This window comes from Pseudophryne corroboree, chromosome 8 (genome assembly GCF_028390025.1).
Source record: "Pseudophryne corroboree isolate aPseCor3 chromosome 8, aPseCor3.hap2, whole genome shotgun sequence".
Lineage (NCBI taxonomy): Eukaryota > Metazoa > Chordata > Amphibia > Anura > Myobatrachidae > Pseudophryne > Pseudophryne corroboree.
Window position 1 is genome coordinate 479,709,697 of NC_086451.1, and position 20,843 is coordinate 479,730,539.

Genomic DNA, 20,843 nt, shown 5'->3' on the forward strand with positions numbered 1-20,843 from the left:
GCGACGATGTTAAATTGAATTGCCATTTTAATGCAGCATCTTTATGGCATCCACCAGTTTTCAGGGTTTCCCACCTGATCTTAAGGCTGCTAACGTCTAAGTTATACTGATGGAAATTCCTAATTAGGCATAGAGCGTTGCTAGGAGCAACAGGCTCCAAGGCTGCGGACTGCAGGAGTGGAGGTCTTGCGGTGACTGCCCCATTCCCTGCTATCTCAGGCATTCCACTATTGTCCCTGCTGAGAAGTTTGGTGGAATATCCCCCTCGGCTGGCGAATGCACGGAGCAGACAGCATGGGGTCACCCACACAGGCCCAGCCAGGGTCTGCCCCTGATCTCCCTGACAGACCATTTATCCACGGAACAGCGTGTGTCAGGCACATAAAGCCTCACTAGCGTGTGCAGGAAGGTGTACTGCACCCAGAGAGCACAATTACACACTGACATTCTCATTGAAATCAGCTCCTTAATATATTGCATTTATTTGTGCTTAAAATGTCAAGAGCAAAACAAAAAAAAGGACTCAGATACCACATTCTGCAACAGGTATAGAAACAAATACTGCAAAGTATAATAAATATCTATCTACACTGCAACAGCTGAAACTACACAGATACAAAAAGCGTTTCATTTACAGTCTTTAGGAAAGAAACATTTTCCATGAAGCAATTTAAGAAATTAAATATCCAAATACTTAGAGCTCTACAGAAAGCGCAAAATGCATTTAATGGTTTATACAGGTATTTGTGATCATTGCTAAATAAATGTACAGTACAGGTTGTGATGGCCTGACTCTAGTATAAAACACGGTAGGGAGTCCTATAATGGACCACAAAGTTGTGGTCCACCGTTGACTGCAGTGACCACGTTTATTTTATATATATATATATATATACCAACTAGGACAAATGAGGCGGCACTCAGAGTCTTCAAACAAGTGAAAAATTGTAATGGTGCTTCAACGTTTCGGGGTCTCCCCCTTCGTCAGGAATAATGCAGTGCAAAATACAATGTGTTTAAATAGAACTTACCCTCCTTCAGGAACATCCCATCCAGCGTGCATCCGTGGCCGCGCCATCCCGGCGCCCAGCCCGCCGTCCTCAGCGTCTCAGCGGAAGTGACGCGTCGGCGCCTGGAGGCGCGTCCACGGGCCCGCTGCCTAGCAACAGAGAGGGATGTAAACACCCATTAGTGATACAGGGACGTGAACTTTGCTTTGAGTCACTGTTCCCGTGTCTATACAATTATCATACAACGAAGATAAAAATTAGTGTGCTCTCTTAAAATAGTGCTAGACAATAAAACATTAATAACATGTGCATATACACAACTTTTTTTAAAAAATTTCAGGCAATTAGTGAAAAACACAAAGTGACAGTTAATAATACACAACACAATATCTCATTGACATGCCCAGATGAAACCACCCTTTTGACTCCACCATACTCTATTCATATTTATACTAATGGTGCCGACACTGAGCATGGAGTTTTACAGATATCCTGCGCAAATTTTAAATTTTATGTTTTATGTCATCCTGCTAACTATAGACACAGGAACAGCTATCCTGTCTTAGATAAAGTTAATAAGCCCCAGATTGTCATTTAACCCATCAGGTCTAAGTGTGTTTAACCTATGGATCCATCTAGACTCTAGTTGTAGGAGTTTTTTTCCCCTATTACCTCCTCGCATAGACTCAGGCACATGGTCTATGATTCTGTGTTTAAAGGTAGCCATGGTATGTCTGTGTTCGACAAAGTGTTTTGCTACGGGTTGGTCCCCCTTGCCTGATGCCAAAGCATTCCGGATGGCCAACCTATGCTGTGCCATCCTGATTTTAAATTGGCATTCAGTCTTGCCAATGTAGTATCTGCCACACGGGCAGATGATGGCGTATACTACAAATTTGGTAGTGCAGGTTAATGGCCATTTAATGGGGAATTTTTTACCTGTACAGGGATGTGTTATACTATCTCCTACCGACATATGCGAGCAAGTTGTACACCCTGTACATTTGAAGCAACCGTTTTTACGTTGCAAGAAATGCTTTGATGTTTCTTTAAATTTTGCCATGTCTGTTTTAACTATCATGTCCTTAATGCTCCTTCCTCTCATGAAGCTAGGCATGACTCTCAGATGGCGAAACATTGGTAGATCGGGATCTGTAACTACTAGTGGCCATAGTTTCTTTACCTGCTTTTGTGTATGGTTACTGTGTGCATTGAAGTCACACACCCAGGGTATGACATCGCCCAATTTTTTTGCTCTCTTTGGTATCAGGCTTTCAATTCTATTCTTACTTAAGGCTTTTTTTCTAGCCTGTGCCAATAATTGCCGGGGGTAACCTCTGGCAAGCAGTCTAGATTCCATTTCGTCTAGTTGCTTGTCCCTCTCAGCTATATTGCTGTTAATTCTACACACTCTCAAAAGTTGAGAGTAAGGCACACTCCTAACAGTGGATAATGGATGGCAACTGTCGTATCTAAGGATGGTGTTACGATCAGTTGGTTTTTTGTAGAGAGATGTCACCACTGTGCCATCCTGTAGGCAAATCCTCAAATCTAAGAAGCATATGTCGCTGCGGCTACTGCTCAGTGTTAATTTAATTGGGCTATCGGTGGCATTGTGTGTTTCAACGATCTCTTGTAAATCAGCTACCTCACCGAGCCACATTAAAAACAAATCGTCTATGTACCTGTAGTATTGAAACAACCTACTAGATACCAGGCTATTGGTGAAGAACAAATTGCGTTCCACCTCCCACATATATGCATTGGCGAACGAGGGTGCCACGGAAGACCCCATGGCACACCCCGTCTGCTGCCTGTAGAACTGGCCATCAAAACTAAAGAAGTTATGAGTCAACGTAAAGTTTAGCAAGGACATGAAAAAATCAATGTCGGGCCCCTCATATAACACATTCCCAGTGATCAAATGTCTCACTGCCTGCATCCCTTGTGTATGCGGGATGCAGGTATATAGGCTCGTGACATCGATGGTCGCCAAGGTGATGTCAACTGGTACCTGGTCGAGGGAGGAAAATTTATATAGGAGCGTGGCAGAATCTTTAAGATGGGTAAAAGTGCCCTGTATGCATGGTTGTAAAAAGCAGTCCAAAAAGATTGCGACAGGCTCGCACAGAGACCCCCGGGCTGAGATGATTGGTCTGCCCGGTGGCCTCTGTGCGTCCTTATGTATTTTGGGGATGGTGTAAAAAAGGGGCGATACCGGGAAGTCTGTCCACAATTTTTGGAACACTTCTGTTGAGATAATGTCCTCTACCCTGGCCTGCTGTAGAATGGCCTTTAATTCCTTCTGATATTCTGCTGACGGGTCACGTGGTAATTTACAGTAGGTTGCTTCATCAGTGAGCAGTCGCAGACATTCTTCTTTATACTCGACAAGGTCCTGAATCACTATTGCACCGCCTTTGTCCGCATGGCGGATCACTATATCCCTCCTCTTACTTAAATCTTGGAGGGCCTCTCTTTCGGGCCGTTGTAAATTGTGGGGTTTCTGCTTGTGATGCATTGTTCCCGCAGCCTCCACCATCCTATGGTATGTCTTAAGGGATGCGTTTTGAGAAACAGGGTCAAAGTGTGATTTCTGCCCTAATCTTTGGATCCTTGGGGGTAACTTAGACCCTTCTTTGGCAGGAGCTTGTTTACCAAAATGTTCCTTAAGTTTTAACGTGCGGTGCAATTTAAAAGCATTTACTTTCCATCTAAATTCATCTCCATAATTGGTGGGTACAAATGACAACCCCTTACTCAAAACCTTTGTTTCTGCAGGTGTGAGTGGGGTATTGGTCAGGTTAAATATTAGAGCTTCTTCTCCCTCGGCAGCCAGGGTCGGGTTCTGTCTTTTATTTTGGCCGCCCCTCCTTGTCCATTTTTGTTTCTTCCCCGTGCCGGGAGCCCTGCACGGGCGCTTGTCCCTAAAGGGGTCTCCTGCTGTGAAGTAGATGGTGAGGGCCTGTGTCCTTCATCGGATTCACTGGCTGATGTATTCTCAGATCGCTCCATGTATCTGGTTTTACGAAACCGTTGGAATTTGCCCCCTGCGGTAATGTTGGTGGTAGAACCCAGCCAGGGATACACCCGGTGGTGAGCGTAGTCAAGCTGCACTTTATTTAGTTTTTCTTTTTTGAACTTCAATAAGCTGTTTTTATATTGATCGACTTGTTCGTTTAATTTTTTTAGCCAACCTACGGATTGCTCCGCTGCCAGTAGTTGAGAATGCTCTTTTTCAAACATGTCAATTAGCTCTCTTGTTTTTGTGTGCTCCCTATTGGATTCATCGATAACAAGCAGGATTAGATCCATGGAGCATTTATTCAGTATGGAGATCCATTTTTTGCAAAACTCCATACTGTATCTGCCGATCGTTGGAATATTATGTACTCTGAACCCTCTAGGCAGCTGCTTGGCTCGATAATAGTCGGATAAAGTGCGACAGTGGTATAAATAATCCAGCTCCCTTTTCTTTAAGCGTAATAAGTCTCTATAAGCATCTTCATTGGTTGTGACCAATACTTCAGAGAAAATAGGGTCTTTATGCAGGATGTTCTCTGCCTCCAAGTCAGAATAACTTAGTGTCTCATAAGTATCACAATGCAGTAAAAACGACGTAAAGTCCCCAGCATCCATGTTGGTGGCTGCCATGATGGATAATCAATAAGTGCACGTGCGGAGATAAAGTGCGTGAGTGCTAGTGCAAAATATTAAGTGCAAACAGTGAGATGTTCCTGTGCGCTGTAAGATCTCTCCCAGTTTCAAGAAATGTAATAGACTCCTGTGCCTTGAGCCAAGGATACCTGTGCCTGCACGGCACGCCAGGATCCAATACAGCCAGTTCTATGCTCCGGCACTAGGCTATGTCCCAGCAATGGGGCTAACTTGCTCCGGTGCCCTCCTCCAGGTATAAATACCAGATGGATACCAACTAGGACAAATGAGGCGGCACTCAGAGTCTTCAAACAAGTGAAAAATTGTAATGGTGCTTCAACGTTTCGGGGTCTCCCCCTTCGTCAGGAATAATGCAGTGCAAAATACAATGTGTTTAAATAGAACTTACCCTCCTTCAGGAACATCCCATCCAGCGTGCATCCGTGGCCGCGCCATCCCGGCGCCCAGCCCGCCGTCCTCAGCGTCTCAGCGGAAGTGACGCGTCGGCGCCTGGAGGCGCGTCCACGGGCCCGCTGCCTAGCAACAGAGAGGGATGTAAACACCCATTAGTGATACAGGGACGTGAACTTTGCTTTGAGTCACTGTTCCCGTGTCTATACAATTATCATACAACGAAGATAAAAATTAGTGTGCTCTCTTAAAATAGTGCTAGACAATAAAACATTAATAACATGTGCATATACACAACTTTTTTTAAAAAATTTCAGGCAATTAGTGAAAAACACAAAGTGACAGTTAATAATACACAACACAATATCTCATTGACATGCCCAGATGAAACCACCCTTTTGACTCCACCATACTCTATTCATATTTATACTAATGGTGCCGACACTGAGCATGGAGTTTTACAGATATCCTGCGCAAATTTTAAATTATATGTTTTATGTCATCCTGCTAACTATAGACACAGGAACAGCTATCCTGTCTTAGATAAAGTTAATAAGCCCCAGATTGTCATTTAACCCATCAGGTCTAAGTGTGTTTAACCTATGGATCCATCTAGACTCTAGTTGTAGGAGTTTTTTTCCCCTATTACCTCCTCGCATAGACTCAGGCACAGAATAGAGTATGGTGGAGTCAAAAGGGTGGTTTCATCTGGGCATGTCAATGAGATATTGTGTTGTGTATTATTAACTGTCACTTTGTGTTTTTCACTAATTGCCTGAAATTTTTTAAAAAAAGTTGTGTATATGCACATGTTATTAATGTTTTATTGTCTAGCACTATTTTAAGAGAGCACACTAATTTTTATCTTCGTTGTATGATAATTGTATAGACACGGGAACAGTGACTCAAAGCAAAGTTCACGTCCCTGTATCACTAATGGGTGTTTACATCCCTCTCTGTTGCTAGGCAGCGGGCCCGTGGACGCGCCTCCAGGCGCCGACGCGTCACTTCCGCTGAGACGCTGAGGACGGCGGGCTGGGCGCCGGGATGGCGCGGCCACGGATGCACGCTGGATGGGATGTTCCTGAAGGAGGGTAAGTTCTATTTAAACACATTGTATTTTGCACTGCATTATTCCTGACGAAGGGGGAGACCCCGAAACGTTGAAGCACCATTACAATTTTTCACTTGTTTGAAGACTCTGAGTGCCGCCTCATTTGTCCTAGTTGGTATCCATCTGGTATTTATACCTGGAGGAGGGCACCGGAGCAAGTTAGCCCCATTGCTGGGACATAGCCTAGTGCCGGAGCATAGAACTGGCTGTATTGGATCCTGGCGTGCCGTGCAGGCACAGGTATCCTTGGCTCAAGGCACAGGAGTCTATTACATTTCTTGAAACTGGGAGAGATCTTACAGCGCACAGGAACATCTCACTGTTTGCACTTAATATTTTGCACTAGCACTCACGCACTTTATCTCCGCACGTGCACTTATTGATTATCCATCATGGCAGCCACCAACATGGATGCTGGGGACTTTACGTCGTTTTTACTGCATTGTGATACTTATGAGACACTAAGTTATTCTGACTTGGAGGCAGAGAACATCCTGCATAAAGACCCTATTTTCTCTGAAGTATTGGTCACAACCAATGAAGATGCTTATAGAGACTTATTACGCTTAAAGAAAAGGGAGCTGGATTATTTATACCACTGTCGCACTTTATCCGACTATTATCGAGCCAAGCAGCTGCCTAGAGGGTTCAGAGTACATAATATTCCAACGATCGGCAGATACAGTATGGAGTTTTGCAAAAAATGGATCTCCATACTGAATAAATGCTCCATGGATCTAATCCTGCTTGTTATCGATGAATCCAATAGGGAGCACACAAAAACAAGAGAGCTAATTGACATGTTTGAAAAAGAGCATTCTCAACTACTGGCAGCGGAGCAATCCGTAGGTTGGCTAAAAAAATTAAACGAACAAGTCGATCAATATAAAAACAGCTTATTGAAGTTCAAAAAAGAAAAACTAAATAAAGTGCAGCTTGACCACGCTCACCACCGGGTGTATCCCTGGCTGGGTTCTACCACCAACATTACCGCAGGGGGCAAATTCCAACGGTTTCGTAAAACCAGATACATGGAGCGATCTGAGAATACATCAGCCAGTGAATCCGATGAAGGACACAGGCCCTCACCATCTACTTCACAGCAGGAGACCCCTTTAGGGACAAGCGCCCGTGCAGGGCTCCCGGCACGGGGAAGAAACAAAAATGGACAAGGAGGGGCGGCCAAAATAAAAGACAGAACCCGACCCTGGCTGCCGAGGGAGAAGAAGCTCTAATATTTAACCTGACCAATACCCCACTCACACCTGCAGAAACAAAGGTTTTGAGTAAGGGGTTGTCATTTGTACCCACCAATTATGGAGATGAATTTAGATGGAAAGTAAATGCTTTTAAATTGCACCGCACGTTAAAACTTAAGGAACATTTTGGTAAACAAGCTCCTGCCAAAGAAGGGTCTAAGTTACCCCCAAGGATCCAAAGATTAGGGCAGAAATCACACTTTGACCCTGTTTCTCAAAACGCATCCCTTAAGACATACCATAGGATGGTGGAGGCTGCGGGAACAATGCATCACAAGCAGAAACCCCACAATTTACAACGGCCCGAAAGAGAGGCCCTCCAAGATTTAAGTAAGAGGAGGGATATAGTGATCCGCCATGCGGACAAAGGCGGTGCAATAGTGATTCAGGACCTTGTCGAGTATAAAGAAGAATGTCTGCGACTGCTCACTGATGAAGCAACCTACTGTAAATTACCACGTGACCCGTCAGCAGAATATCAGAAGGAATTAAAGGCCATTCTACAGCAGGCCAGGGTAGAGGACATTATCTCAACAGAAGTGTTCCAAAAATTGTGGACAGACTTCCCGGTATCGCCCCTTTTTTACACCATCCCCAAAATACATAAGGACGCACAGAGGCCACCGGGCAGACCAATCATCTCAGCCCGGGGGTCTCTGTGCGAGCCTGTCGCAATCTTTTTGGACTGCTTTTTACAACCATGCATACAGGGCACTTTTACCCATCTTAAAGATTCTGCCACGCTCCTATATAAATTTTCCTCCCTCGACCAGGTACCAGTTGACATCACCTTGGCGACCATCGATGTCACGAGCCTATATACCTGCATCCCGCATACACAAGGGATGCAGGCAGTGAGACATTTGATCACTGGGAATGTGTTATATGAGGGGCCCGACATTGATTTTTTCATGTCCTTGCTAAACTTTACGTTGACTCATAACTTCTTTAGTTTTGATGGCCAGTTCTACAGGCAGCAGACGGGGTGTGCCATGGGGTCTTCCGTGGCACCCTCGTTCGCCAATGCATATATGTGGGAGGTGGAACGCAATTTGTTCTTCACCAATAGCCTGGTATCTAGTAGGTTGTTTCAATACTACAGGTACATAGACGATTTGTTTTTAATGTGGCTCGGTGAGGTAGCTGATTTACAAGAGATCGTTGAAACACACAATGCCACCGATAGCCCAATTAAATTAACACTGAGCAGTAGCCGCAGCGACATATGCTTCTTAGATTTGAGGATTTGCCTACAGGATGGCACAGTGGTGACATCTCTCTACAAAAAACCAACTGATCGTAACACCATCCTTAGATACGACAGTTGCCATCCATTATCCACTGTTAGGAGTGTGCCTTACTCTCAACTTTTGAGAGTGTGTAGAATTAACAGCAATATAGCTGAGAGGGACAAGCAACTAGACGAAATGGAATCTAGACTGCTTGCCAGAGGTTACCCCCGGCAATTATTGGCACAGGCTAGAAAAAAAGCCTTAAGTAAGAATAGAATTGAAAGCCTGATACCAAAGAGAGCAAAAAAATTGGGCGATGTCATACCCTGGGTGTGTGACTTCAATGCACACAGTAACCATACACAAAAGCAGGTAAAGAAACTATGGCCACTAGTAGTTACAGATCCCGATCTACCAATGTTTCGCCATCTGAGAGTCATGCCTAGCTTCATGAGAGGAAGGAGCATTAAGGACATGATAGTTAAAACAGACATGGCAAAATTTAAAGAAACATCAAAGCATTTCTTGCAACGTAAAAACGGTTGCTTCAAATGTACAGGGTGTACAACTTGCTCGCATATGTCGGTAGGAGATAGTATAACACATCCCTGTACAGGTAAAAAATTCCCCATTAAATGGCCATTAACCTGCACTACCAAATTTGTAGTATACGCCATCATCTGCCCGTGTGGCAGATACTACATTGGCAAGACTGAATGCCAATTTAAAATCAGGATGGCACAGCATAGGTTGGCCATCCGGAATGCTTTGGCATCAGGCAAGGGGGACCAACCCGTAGCAAAACACTTTGTCGAACACAGACATACCATGGCTACCTTTAAACACAGAATCATAGACCATGTGCCTGAGTCTATGCGAGGAGGTAATAGGGGAAAAAAACTCCTACAACTAGAGTCTAGATGGATCCATAGGTTAAACACACTTAGACCTGATGGGTTAAATGACAATCTGGGGCTTATTAACTTTATCTAAGACAGGATAGCTGTTCCTGTGTCTATAGTTAGCAGGATGACATAAAACATAAAATTTAAAATTTGCGCAGGATATCTGTAAAACTCCATGCTCAGTGTCGGCACCATTAGTATAAATATGAATAGAGTATGGTGGAGTCAAAAGGGTGGTTTCATCTGGGCATGTCAATGAGATATTGTGTTGTGTATTATTAACTGTCACTTTGTGTTTTTCACTAATTGCCTGAAATTTTTTAAAAAAAGTTGTGTATATGCACATGTTATTAATGTTTTATTGTCTAGCACTATTTTAAGAGAGCACACTAATTTTTATCTTCGTTGTATGATAATTGTATAGACACGGGAACAGTGACTCAAAGCAAAGTTCACGTCCCTGTATCACTAATGGGTGTTTACATCCCTCTCTGTTGCTAGGCAGCGGGCCCGTGGACGCGCCTCCAGGCGCCGACGCGTCACTTCCGCTGAGACGCTGAGGACGGCGGGCTGGGCGCCGGGATGGCGCGGCCACGGATGCACGCTGGATGGGATGTTCCTGAAGGAGGGTAAGTTCTATTTAAACACATTGTATTTTGCACTGCATTATTCCTGACGAAGGGGGAGACCCCGAAACGTTGAAGCACCATTACAATTTTTCACTTGTTTGAAGACTCTGAGTGCCGCCTCATTTGTCCTAGTTGGTATCCATCTGGTATTTATACCTGGAGGAGGGCACCGGAGCAAGTTAGCCCCATTGCTGGGACATAGCCTAGTGCCGGAGCATAGAACTGGCTATATATATATATATATATATATATATATATATATATATATATATATATATTTATTTTTTTTCAGCGCCCGCAAATTCTGTGGCACCTTACAATTGCAATAAAGTAAGACTGGGTAGTAACAGATAGATAGATAGATAGATATATACACATATACATACATATACATACACTCTCACATATATGTATATTTATATAGTACCAAACGGCGGCAGTATTGGTTAATGAACTCTGCCTAGTGAAGTGTACGCAGAAGTTTATACACATTGCACAAGTCGCTAAGTAAAGTGCCTAATCCCTATGAGGACTATCAAGGGACTATCAGTACATATCTGTAGTGCATTGCTGCAAATCACACCAAAATCTGGTCTCTGCTTATTATGATACAACCTGTTGACAATGGCATTCGCAGTACATAGGTCCTGTCCCAAGCCAAAAAACTGCAAACCTATAACTTGTGACGCTGCAGAAAACAGTACCTGTAATCAGATATTTTCATTAATACAATTAATTAAATAGACTACAATGTGCACCATTTTTAGGTGTCTTTAGCATAATGGTGAAGTTAATTACCACTTTCTTTTATTTATATAGCGCATTGCTGTACACTGGAGGGATGGTAACACAGACAAGTTACATACAATACCGTGAAACAGAAGGCACGGTGGGCCCTGCACAGGTGACACTACAATCACAGACATCATTTAAAACAGGAAATCTAAGTAATTGGAAAAAAATAAAATGTACACTTGGGGAAAAACAAAATACCCACATATCAAACTGTAGCATGTTACATTATTCTATATATTTGTCCTTGTACAACAGAGTCGGTGGAGTGTTACAAATTCAAAAGAAGATATAACGAGGGCGCTATAACAACCAAACAAGACATCAACCTGCGGCCCAGCGAGGAGATTACTGCACCCCCGTGTCACACCGGCACAGCAGGGGTTAAAATTGCATCAGGTTTCATTAGCAGGATAAACTCACATCGCAATTTAATGGCTGTACGCTACACTGAATAATCCTCTAAATTCCACACTGACTGATCGCTTTCATTTCATTTTGGCATCTGGTGAGGTGCTCGCTAAAATAAATATATTTTAATTAGGAATAATCATTGCCAGCTCCCGGATACTTTATTATAAGAGTGACTTCTCTTTCATTTGGTGTCATTATGTTGGGGATGGGGGAATTGTCATATCTCACGCACTGGGTACACAGACGAGGTCCTTGCAAACTGCATCTGCAAGGGTTTGCACAATATAATGGAATATTTTAATGGAGCGAGGGGCATTAAACGCTGCTGTGTAGGAGAATCCGGCTGCATCACACAGGGTGACGTTTACCGTCATTAAAAATGTATCTTGCAAACGATCGAAACATCTAAAAAAGTTCCCATGAATTTTGGATGGAGAGTAGTAACAGTATCTGTGACCACAGGAGGATACAAGGCAGCCTCCCCCCCTGCCCTCCGTCACCCACAGCCTCCCTGCCCTCCGTCACCCACAGCCTCCCTGCCCTCCGTCACCCACAGCCTCCCTGCCCTCCGTCACCCACAGGTAACTCAGACCAAGTTTACTCGCAGGCAGCAAATTACCCCATCTCTGCCCTTCATCCCTGACTTACGCAATCCCTGTACCACACATTCTCGCAATCCAGCCTGACCTTGATGCACTACAATGCCCAGCAGTAAAAGCTTTCCTGACCTTTGGTAAAATGTGCTTTTAATGCCTTATAAAGAATATTTATTTACAGGTTGCCTGGCACAGCCAAGTAGTAACACATAGTCAGGATTAGGAGATTATTATATCCAACATGCAGAATAAAAAGCAGTTGGCTATCAGTGAATAACAAGGACACATCTTAAACACAGGGACTCAGGGGAGACGGAGGAATACGCACCTATATAGCGCCAGTGAGATGTGGCCAGTCTGTCAGTCACTGGAGGTACCAGATCTCTCTCACAAAGCTGAAACTATGGACGTGGCGTTTTACGCAGACCCATAATGTCAGAAAGTGGAGATGATGCTTTTACTGTAAGTCGGTAATGCCGACACACATCTAGCACAACAGAAAGATTTTGCCCCATTAGGCTACTTGTTTCCATAATTGCAATATCTGTATTGACAAATTAATTCTACTGTGGAATGCATTGCAATTAATTTATTGATTCAAGTCAGCGACTTGAAACGAGAAACAGACTAACAGAAATAATGGCAGAATGCAGCGGGCAACTTCTAAATTAATTTTTTTCTGACCATCAAGAGGTCTGGGAATGTTTATATAAAAGTCATCTCTATCTTCACAACATATAAAAGTGTTGCTCAGGTTCAGCTCCCGATTACTTTGTGATATTCCACTTTATGCAGTCACATTTCACCACCTGCGGCCGTAATGTTCGGATATTCAGCAAATGCACCAAAACTCTCCATTGGTGTCACCAGAAAACAGCTACTGTATATTCAGAGCCTAACACAGCGGAACCAAGCTGTCACTGGATACATATAATGACACACACCGTATTTACAAATATACATTCACTTCTGGAATGATACATTGTAAATTAGCCTGACCTCGGGATAGACAATTCTATATACTGTGCAGAACACAGGCTGCAGAATGTACATGAGATATACAATAGAATAAGCACAGACAGAATATACAGCATGTCAGCTCTCACGTTATGCAGTCAGTGGGTGTTCGGAGTACAGCAGGGGTGAGGTGAGCACATAGGAAGTGGCCAAATACTCTGTGGGCATGAAGACTCACTAAACCGCCACTGTACACAATACAAACACACAATGCAGATATACAGTGTGTAGTAAACACAGGACAGAACCTACAAACGTCTCAGCAGCACATAAACATACCTCACAGCCGTACTGTGCGACCAGACTAGGGTATGATGCAGCTGAGGGTGAGGGGGGTCCTGCAGGGGGCAGTTCCTGTTCAGTCTCTGTGACACAGTTTAGGCATGAACTACCAGGTGACCTGTAACATGTATAACGCATTTGGAATCTGCAGCGTTATAATGACCAATAGATGATTATAAACTACAGTCACGTATATAACCAATATTCTGCATGTGCCTACTCAGTACTTACATTACGGCCACACTTGTAACCAGCGTCACTTAGCACAATAACATATACGATACAAATATTCCCCACATGCTCCTAAAATAAAGTCTGCATGTTGCACGAGCTGATAATAGGTTACATACAGTATACATGTGTGTATATATACACATGGTAATATCCTGTACATACAAATAATATAGGTCACACCACACATCTGTCCGGCAGGAGGAATTTCATACAGGATTGTAAAGTCCTATAGCAAACTGTATACAGCACAATATAAGGGAGTTTATAACAAACTGGCGTAGAGGTATATTATACTCTATAACTAGACGTATGACATGACACGTGCTGCAAGCATGCGTGTACACCGCATAACACATGAAATCAGAAATAAAAAAGAGTCAGTATATGAAAGGTAACTACAGAGCACCGATGGCCAGTAACAGTCTATTAATAATATATGATGGGGACCATACACAGTGTCACAATGTAACAATACACACTGTCCACAGGATGAACATCTCACGTATGGGGAACAAACTATAATACATGGTATTACAGTATATACAGTGTCCATAATGCAGACCAAACTCTACATCAGGCAGAAAATTACACCAAATAGAATATTAACATCACAGAAGTTTAACCATGAGCTGGAGAACATATTATAATATCCAGCGAGAACATATTATAATATTCAGTGATATACAACAAAGAGTTACATATGGAGCACACACTGTATATTGGGGAAGTACCAAGTATAAAAGTTATTGGGTTATATAAAGAGTACATGCTACAAACACAAAAACACACGTAGTACATACGATATAATTACCAAAGGCTGGACATAATATACTCTATCCAAGAGATTACAAAATAGGTTATTAGGCACATTATCCAGCAGTAGTATATGGGTACAGTACCCAGTATAATACAGGTGCCAGCAGTAGCATATGGGTACTGTACCCAGTATAATACAGGTGCCAGCAGTAGTATATGGGTACAGTACCCAGCATAATACAGGTACCAGCAGTAGTATAGGGGTACTGAACCCAGCATAATACAGGTGCCCAGCAGTAGTATATGTGTACAGTATCCAGTATAATACAGGTGCCCAGCAGTAGTATATGAGTACAGTACCCAGTATAATACAGGTGCCCAGCAGTAGTATAGGGGTACTGTACCCAGTATAATACAGGTGCCAGCAGTAGTATAGGGGTACTGTACCCAGCATAATCCAGGTGCCAGCAGTAGTATAGGGGTACTGTACCCAGTATAATCCAGGTGCCCAGCAATAGTATAGGGGTACTGTACCCAGTATAATCCAGGTGCCCAGCAGTAGTATAGGGGTACTGTACCCAGTATAATACAGGTGCCAGCAGTAGTATATGGGTACAGTACCCAACATAATCCAGGTACCAACAGTAGTATAGAGGTACTGTACCCAGCATAATCCAGGTGCCCAGCAGTAGTATAGGGGTACTGTACCCAGTATAATCCAGGTGCCCAGCAGTAGTATAGGGGTACTGTACCCAGTATAATACAGGTGCCCAGCAGTAGAATAGGGGTACTGTACCCAGTATAATACAGGTGCCCAGCAGTAGTATAGGGGTACTGTACCCAGTATAATACAGGTGCCCAGCAGTAGAATAGGGGTACTGTACCCAGTATAATACAGGTGCCCAGCAGTAGTATAGGGGTACTGTACCCAGTATAATACAGGTGCCCGCAGTAGTATATGAGTACAGTACCCAGCATAATACAGGTACCGCAGTAGTATAGGGGTACAGTACCCAGTATAATACAGGTGCCAGCAGTAGTATAGGGGTACAGTACCCAGTATAATACAGGTGCCAGCAGTAGTATAGGGGTACAGTACCCAGTATAATAAAGGTGCCCAGCAGTAGTATAGGTGTACAGTACCCAGCATAATACAGTTGCCCAGCAGTAGTATAGGGGTACTGTACCCAGTATAATACAGGTGCCCAGCAGTAGTATAGGTGTACAGTACCCAGTATAATACAGGTGCCAGCAGTAGTATAGGGGTACTGTACCCAGTATAATACAGGTGCCCAGCAGTAGTATAGGGGTACTGTACCCAGCATAATACAGGTGCCAGCAGTAGTATAGGGGTGCAGTGCCCAGCAGTAGTATAGGGGTACAGCACCCAGAATAATACAAGTTCCCAGCAGTAGTGTAGGGGTACTGTACCCAGCCTATAACAGATACCAGGCTGTATGATACGAGGTACAGTGACCAGCATATAACAGGTAGTATTATGAGGTACAGTACCCAGCATATTACAGGTACTAGACTGTGCGATATGAGGTACAGTGACCAGCATATAACAGGAACCAGGCAGTATTATACGAGGTACAGTGACCAGCATATTACAGGTAGTATTATATGAGGTACAGTGACCAGCGTATTACAGGTACCAGGTAGTATTATATGAGGCACAGTACCCATCTTGTTACAGGTAAAAGGCAGTATTAGAGGAAGTACAGTACCCAGCCTATAACCGATACCAGGCTGTATTATATGAGGTACAGTACCCAGCATATTACAGGTAGTATGATATGAGGTACAGTACCAAGCATATTACAGGTAGTATTATATGAGGTCCAGTACCAAGCATATTACAGGTACCAGGCTGTATGATATGAGGTACAGTGACCAGCATATAACAGGTAGTATTATGAGGTACAGTACCCAGCATATTACAGGTACTAGACTGTGCGATATGAGGTACAGTGACCAGCATATAACAGGTACCAGGCAGTATTATACGAGGTACAGTGACCAGCATATAACAGGTACCAGGCAGTATTATACGAGGTACAGTGACCAGCATATAACAGGTACCAGGCAGTATTATACGAGGTACAGTGACCAGCATATAACAGGTACCAGGCAGTATTATACGAGGTACAGTGACCAGCATATTACAGGTAGTATTATATGAGGTACAGTGACCAGCATATTACAGGTAGTATTATATGAGGTACAGTGACCAGCATATTACAGGTACCAGGCAGTATTATATGAGGTACAGTGACCAGCATATTACAGGCAGTATTATATGAGGTACAGTGACCAGCATATTACAGGTAGTATTATATGAGGTACAGTGACCAGCATATTACAGGTAGTATTATATGAGGTACAGTGACCAGCATATTACAGGTAGTATTATACGAGGTACAGTGACCAGCATATTACAGGTAGTATTATACGAGGTACAGTGACCAGCATATTACAGGTAGTATTATATGAGGTACAGTGACCAGCGTATTATAGGTACCAGGTAGTATTATATAAGGGAAAGTACCCATCATGTTACAGGTAAAAGGCAGTATTAGAGGAAGTAAAGTACCCAGCCTATAACAGATACCAGGCTGTATTATATGAGGTACAGTACCCAGCATATTACAGGTACCAGGCAGTATTATACAAGGTACAGTACCCTGCATACATATTACAGGTACCAGGCAGCAATATATGGGGTACAGTACCCAGCATATTACAGGTAGCAGACAGTATCATATGAGGTACAGTACCCTGCATATCACAAGTACTAGGCAGTATTATACAAAGTACAGTATCCAGCATATTACAGGCACCAGGCAGTATTATATGAGGTACAGTACCCAGCATTATAAGAGGTACAGTGCACTATATACTACTATACAGTAGTATAGTAGTATATAGGGCAGCAGGCTGGTACCTGATGTTGGTGCAGCAGTGTGGGGTGTCCTGTATGTAGGATGGTAGGAGTATACACAGTATATATAGGATAGCAGTAGTATACACACAGTATATAGGATGACAGTATATATAGGGCAGCAGTCGTATATACACAGTATATAGTATATACATGATAGCAGTAGTATATAGGATGACAGTAAATATAGGGCAGCAGGCTGGTATCTGGTGCAGCAGTGTGGTGTCCTGTGTGCAGAATAACAGTACTATACACACAGTGTAAATAGGATAGTAGTAATATATACACACAGCATATACACGCAGTATATAGTATATACATGATAGCAGTAGTCTATAGGATGACAGTATATATAGGATAGTAGTATATACACACAGTATATACACGATAGCAGTAGTATATACACACACACAGTATATACATGATAGCAGTAATATATACACACAGTATATAGGATGACAGTATATATAGGGGAGCAGGCTGGTATCTGGTGCAGCAGTGTGGGGTGTCCTGTGTGCAGAATAACAGTACTATACACACAGTGTATATAGGATAGTAGTAGTATATACACGCAGTATATAGTATATACATGATAGCAGTAGTATATAGTATATACACGCAGTATATAGTATATACACATGATAGCAGTAGTATATATGATGACAGTATATATAGGATAGTAGTATATACACACAGTATATATAGGATAGTAGTATATACACACAGTATATATAGGATAGTAGTATATACAGGGCAGTAGTAGTATATACACACACAGTATATAGGATGACAGTATATATAGGCTAGTAGTATATACACACAGTATATATACACACACAGTATATAGGATGACAGTATATATAGGCTAGTAGTATATACACACAGTATATATAGGATAGTAGTATATACACACAGTATATATAGGATAGTAGTATATACACACAGTATATATAGGATAGTAGTATATACACACACAGTATATAGGATGACAGTATATACAGGGCAGTAGTAGTATATACACACACAGTATATAGGATGACAGCATATACAGGGCAGTAGTAGTATATACACACACAGTATATAGGATGACAGTATATACAGGGCTGGTACCTGGCGTTGGTGCAGTCGCTGTACAGCGTCTCGAAGTCCCGGCGGGTGATGAGCTTGCAGCGGTTGACCCCCGGTTGGATGGCCCCCAGCCCCCGCAGCACCCGCACCTGCTCCACCGTGCAGACCACCGGCGTGATGTCCAGCCGCTTGAGCTTGGTGTAGACGGTGTGCAGCCCCCCCACCAGGTGCTTGAGGAAGAGCTCGAAGACCTGGGGCAGACAGATGAGCTCCTGCCCCCCCAGCAGGAAGGACGCCACCCGCACCCCGTGCAGCTCCACCATGCGACACTCGCTGCTGCTGGCCCCCGCGGCCCCCGGGCCGGACAGGCTACTGCTGCTGATGCTGAGAGCGGGGGGAGCCGGCACCTCCATCCCGTCTCCTCTCACTCTGAGCGGCAGCAGCGCCGAGCTCCGGACTCCGACACCACCCGGGCGCCGCTGATTGGCGGAGGCGGGGGCTGGGGGCGGGGCGCGGGGCGGCGGGGCCCTCCCTCCTCCTGCTGCCGCTGCTGCCTGAGCTCCGCGCACATGGGGGAGGAGGCGGGGCCCCGCGGGGAGGGGGAGGGGCGTCACTGACACTGGGCGTCACCCGGCACTACAAGGGTCACTGACATTCATTCTCACCCGGCGCTGCAGGGGTTACTGACACTCATCCTCACCCGACACTGCGGGGGTTACTGACACCCATCCTCACCCGGCACTGCAGCAGTTACTGACACTCATACTCACCCGACACTGCGGGGGTTACTGACACCCATCCTCACCCGGCACTGCGTGGGTTACTGACACCCATACTCACCCGGCACTGCAGGGGTTACTGACCCTCATCCTCACCCGGAACTGCAGGGGTTACTGACACTCATCCTCACCCGACACTGCAGGGATTACTGACACTCATCCTCACCCGGCACTGCGGGGGTTACTGACACTCATACTCACCCGGCACTGCGGGGGTTACTGACACCCATCCTCACCCGGCACTGCGGGGGTTACTGACACCCATCCTCACCCGGCACTGCGGGGGTTACTGACACTCATCCTCACCCGGCTCTGCGGGGGTTACTGACACTCATCCTCAACCGGCACTGCAGGGGTTACTGACACTCTTCAACACCCGGCACTGCGGGGGTCACTGACACTCATCCTCACCCGGCACTGCGGGGGTCACTGACACCCATACTCACCCGGCACTGCAGGGGTTACTTACACTCATCCTCACCCGGCACTGCGGGGGTCACTAACACCCATACTCACCCGGCACTGCGGGGGTTACTGACACCCATCCTCACCCGGCACTGCGGGGGTTACTGACACCCATCCTCACCCGGCACTGCGGGGGTTACTGACACTCATACTCACCCGACACTGCGGGGGTTACTGACACTCATACTCACCCGGCACTGCGGGGGTTACTGACACTCATACTCACCCGGCACTGCGGGGGTTACTGAAACTCATCCTCAACCGGCACTGTAGGGGTTACTGACACTCTTCCCCACCCGGCACTGCAGGGGTTACTGACACTCATCCTCACCCGGAACTGCAGGGGTTACTGACACTCATCCTCACCCGGCACTGCGGGGGTTACTGACACTCATACTCACCCGGCACTGCGGGGGTTACTGACACCCATCCTCACCCGGCACTGCGGGGGTTACTGACACCCATCCTCACCCGGCACTGCGGGGGTTACTGACACTCATCCTCACCCGGCTCTGCGGGGGTTACTGACACTCATCCTCAACCGGCACTGCAGGGGTTACTGACACTCTTCAACACCCGGCACTGCGGGGGTCACTGACACTCATCCTCACCCGGCACTGCGGGGGTCACTGACACCCATACTCACCCGGCACTGCAGGGGTTACTTACACTCATCCTCACCCGGCACTGCGGGGGTCACTAACACCCATACTCACCCGGCACTGCGGGGGTTACTGACACCCATCCTCACCCGGCACTGCGGGGGTTACTGACACCCATCCTCACCCGGCACTGCGGGGGTTACTGACACTCTTCCCCACCCGGCACTGCGGGGGTTACTGAAACTCATCCTCAACCGGCACTGTAGGGGTTACTGACACTCTTCCCCACCCGGCACTGCGGGGGTTACTGACACTTATCCACACCCGGCACTGCGGGGTTTACCGACACTCATCCTCACCCGGCACTGCGGGGGTTACTGACACTCATCCACACCCGGCACTGCGGGGGTTACTGACACTCATCCACACCCGGCACTGCGGGGGTTACTGACACTCATCCTCACCCGGCACTGGTTACTGACACTCATCCTCACCCGGCACTGCGGGGGTTACTGACACCCATACTCACCCGGCACTGCGGGGGTTACTGACACTCATCCACACCCGGCACTGCGGGGGTTACTGACACCCATACTCACCCGGCACTGCGGGGGTTACTGACACTCTTCCCCACCCGGCACTGCGGGGGTTACTGACACTCATCCTCACCCGGCAGT

General features: G+C 45.3%; 1 protein-coding gene across 6 annotated transcripts in view; it reads right to left on the minus strand.

The window, feature by feature from the left end:
• Positions 1-18,868, minus strand: part of DACH2 (dachshund family transcription factor 2) — a 731,638-nt gene extending 712,770 nt beyond the window's left edge. For 4 of the 6 annotated variants that reach the window (XM_063938387.1, XM_063938386.1, XM_063938385.1 and 1 more), the window contains exon 1: positions 18,363-18,868. In XM_063938387.1, the coding sequence (XP_063794457.1) occupies positions 18,363-18,733 (371 nt within the window). In that variant the 5' untranslated portion in view covers positions 18,734-18,868. Of the gene's footprint in view, positions 1-1,031; positions 1,159-18,362 lie in introns of those variants that run through there. The other 2 variants (XM_063938388.1, XM_063938389.1) reach the window with 2 other exon arrangements.
• Between the last annotated feature and the right edge of the window lie 1,975 nt (positions 18,869-20,843).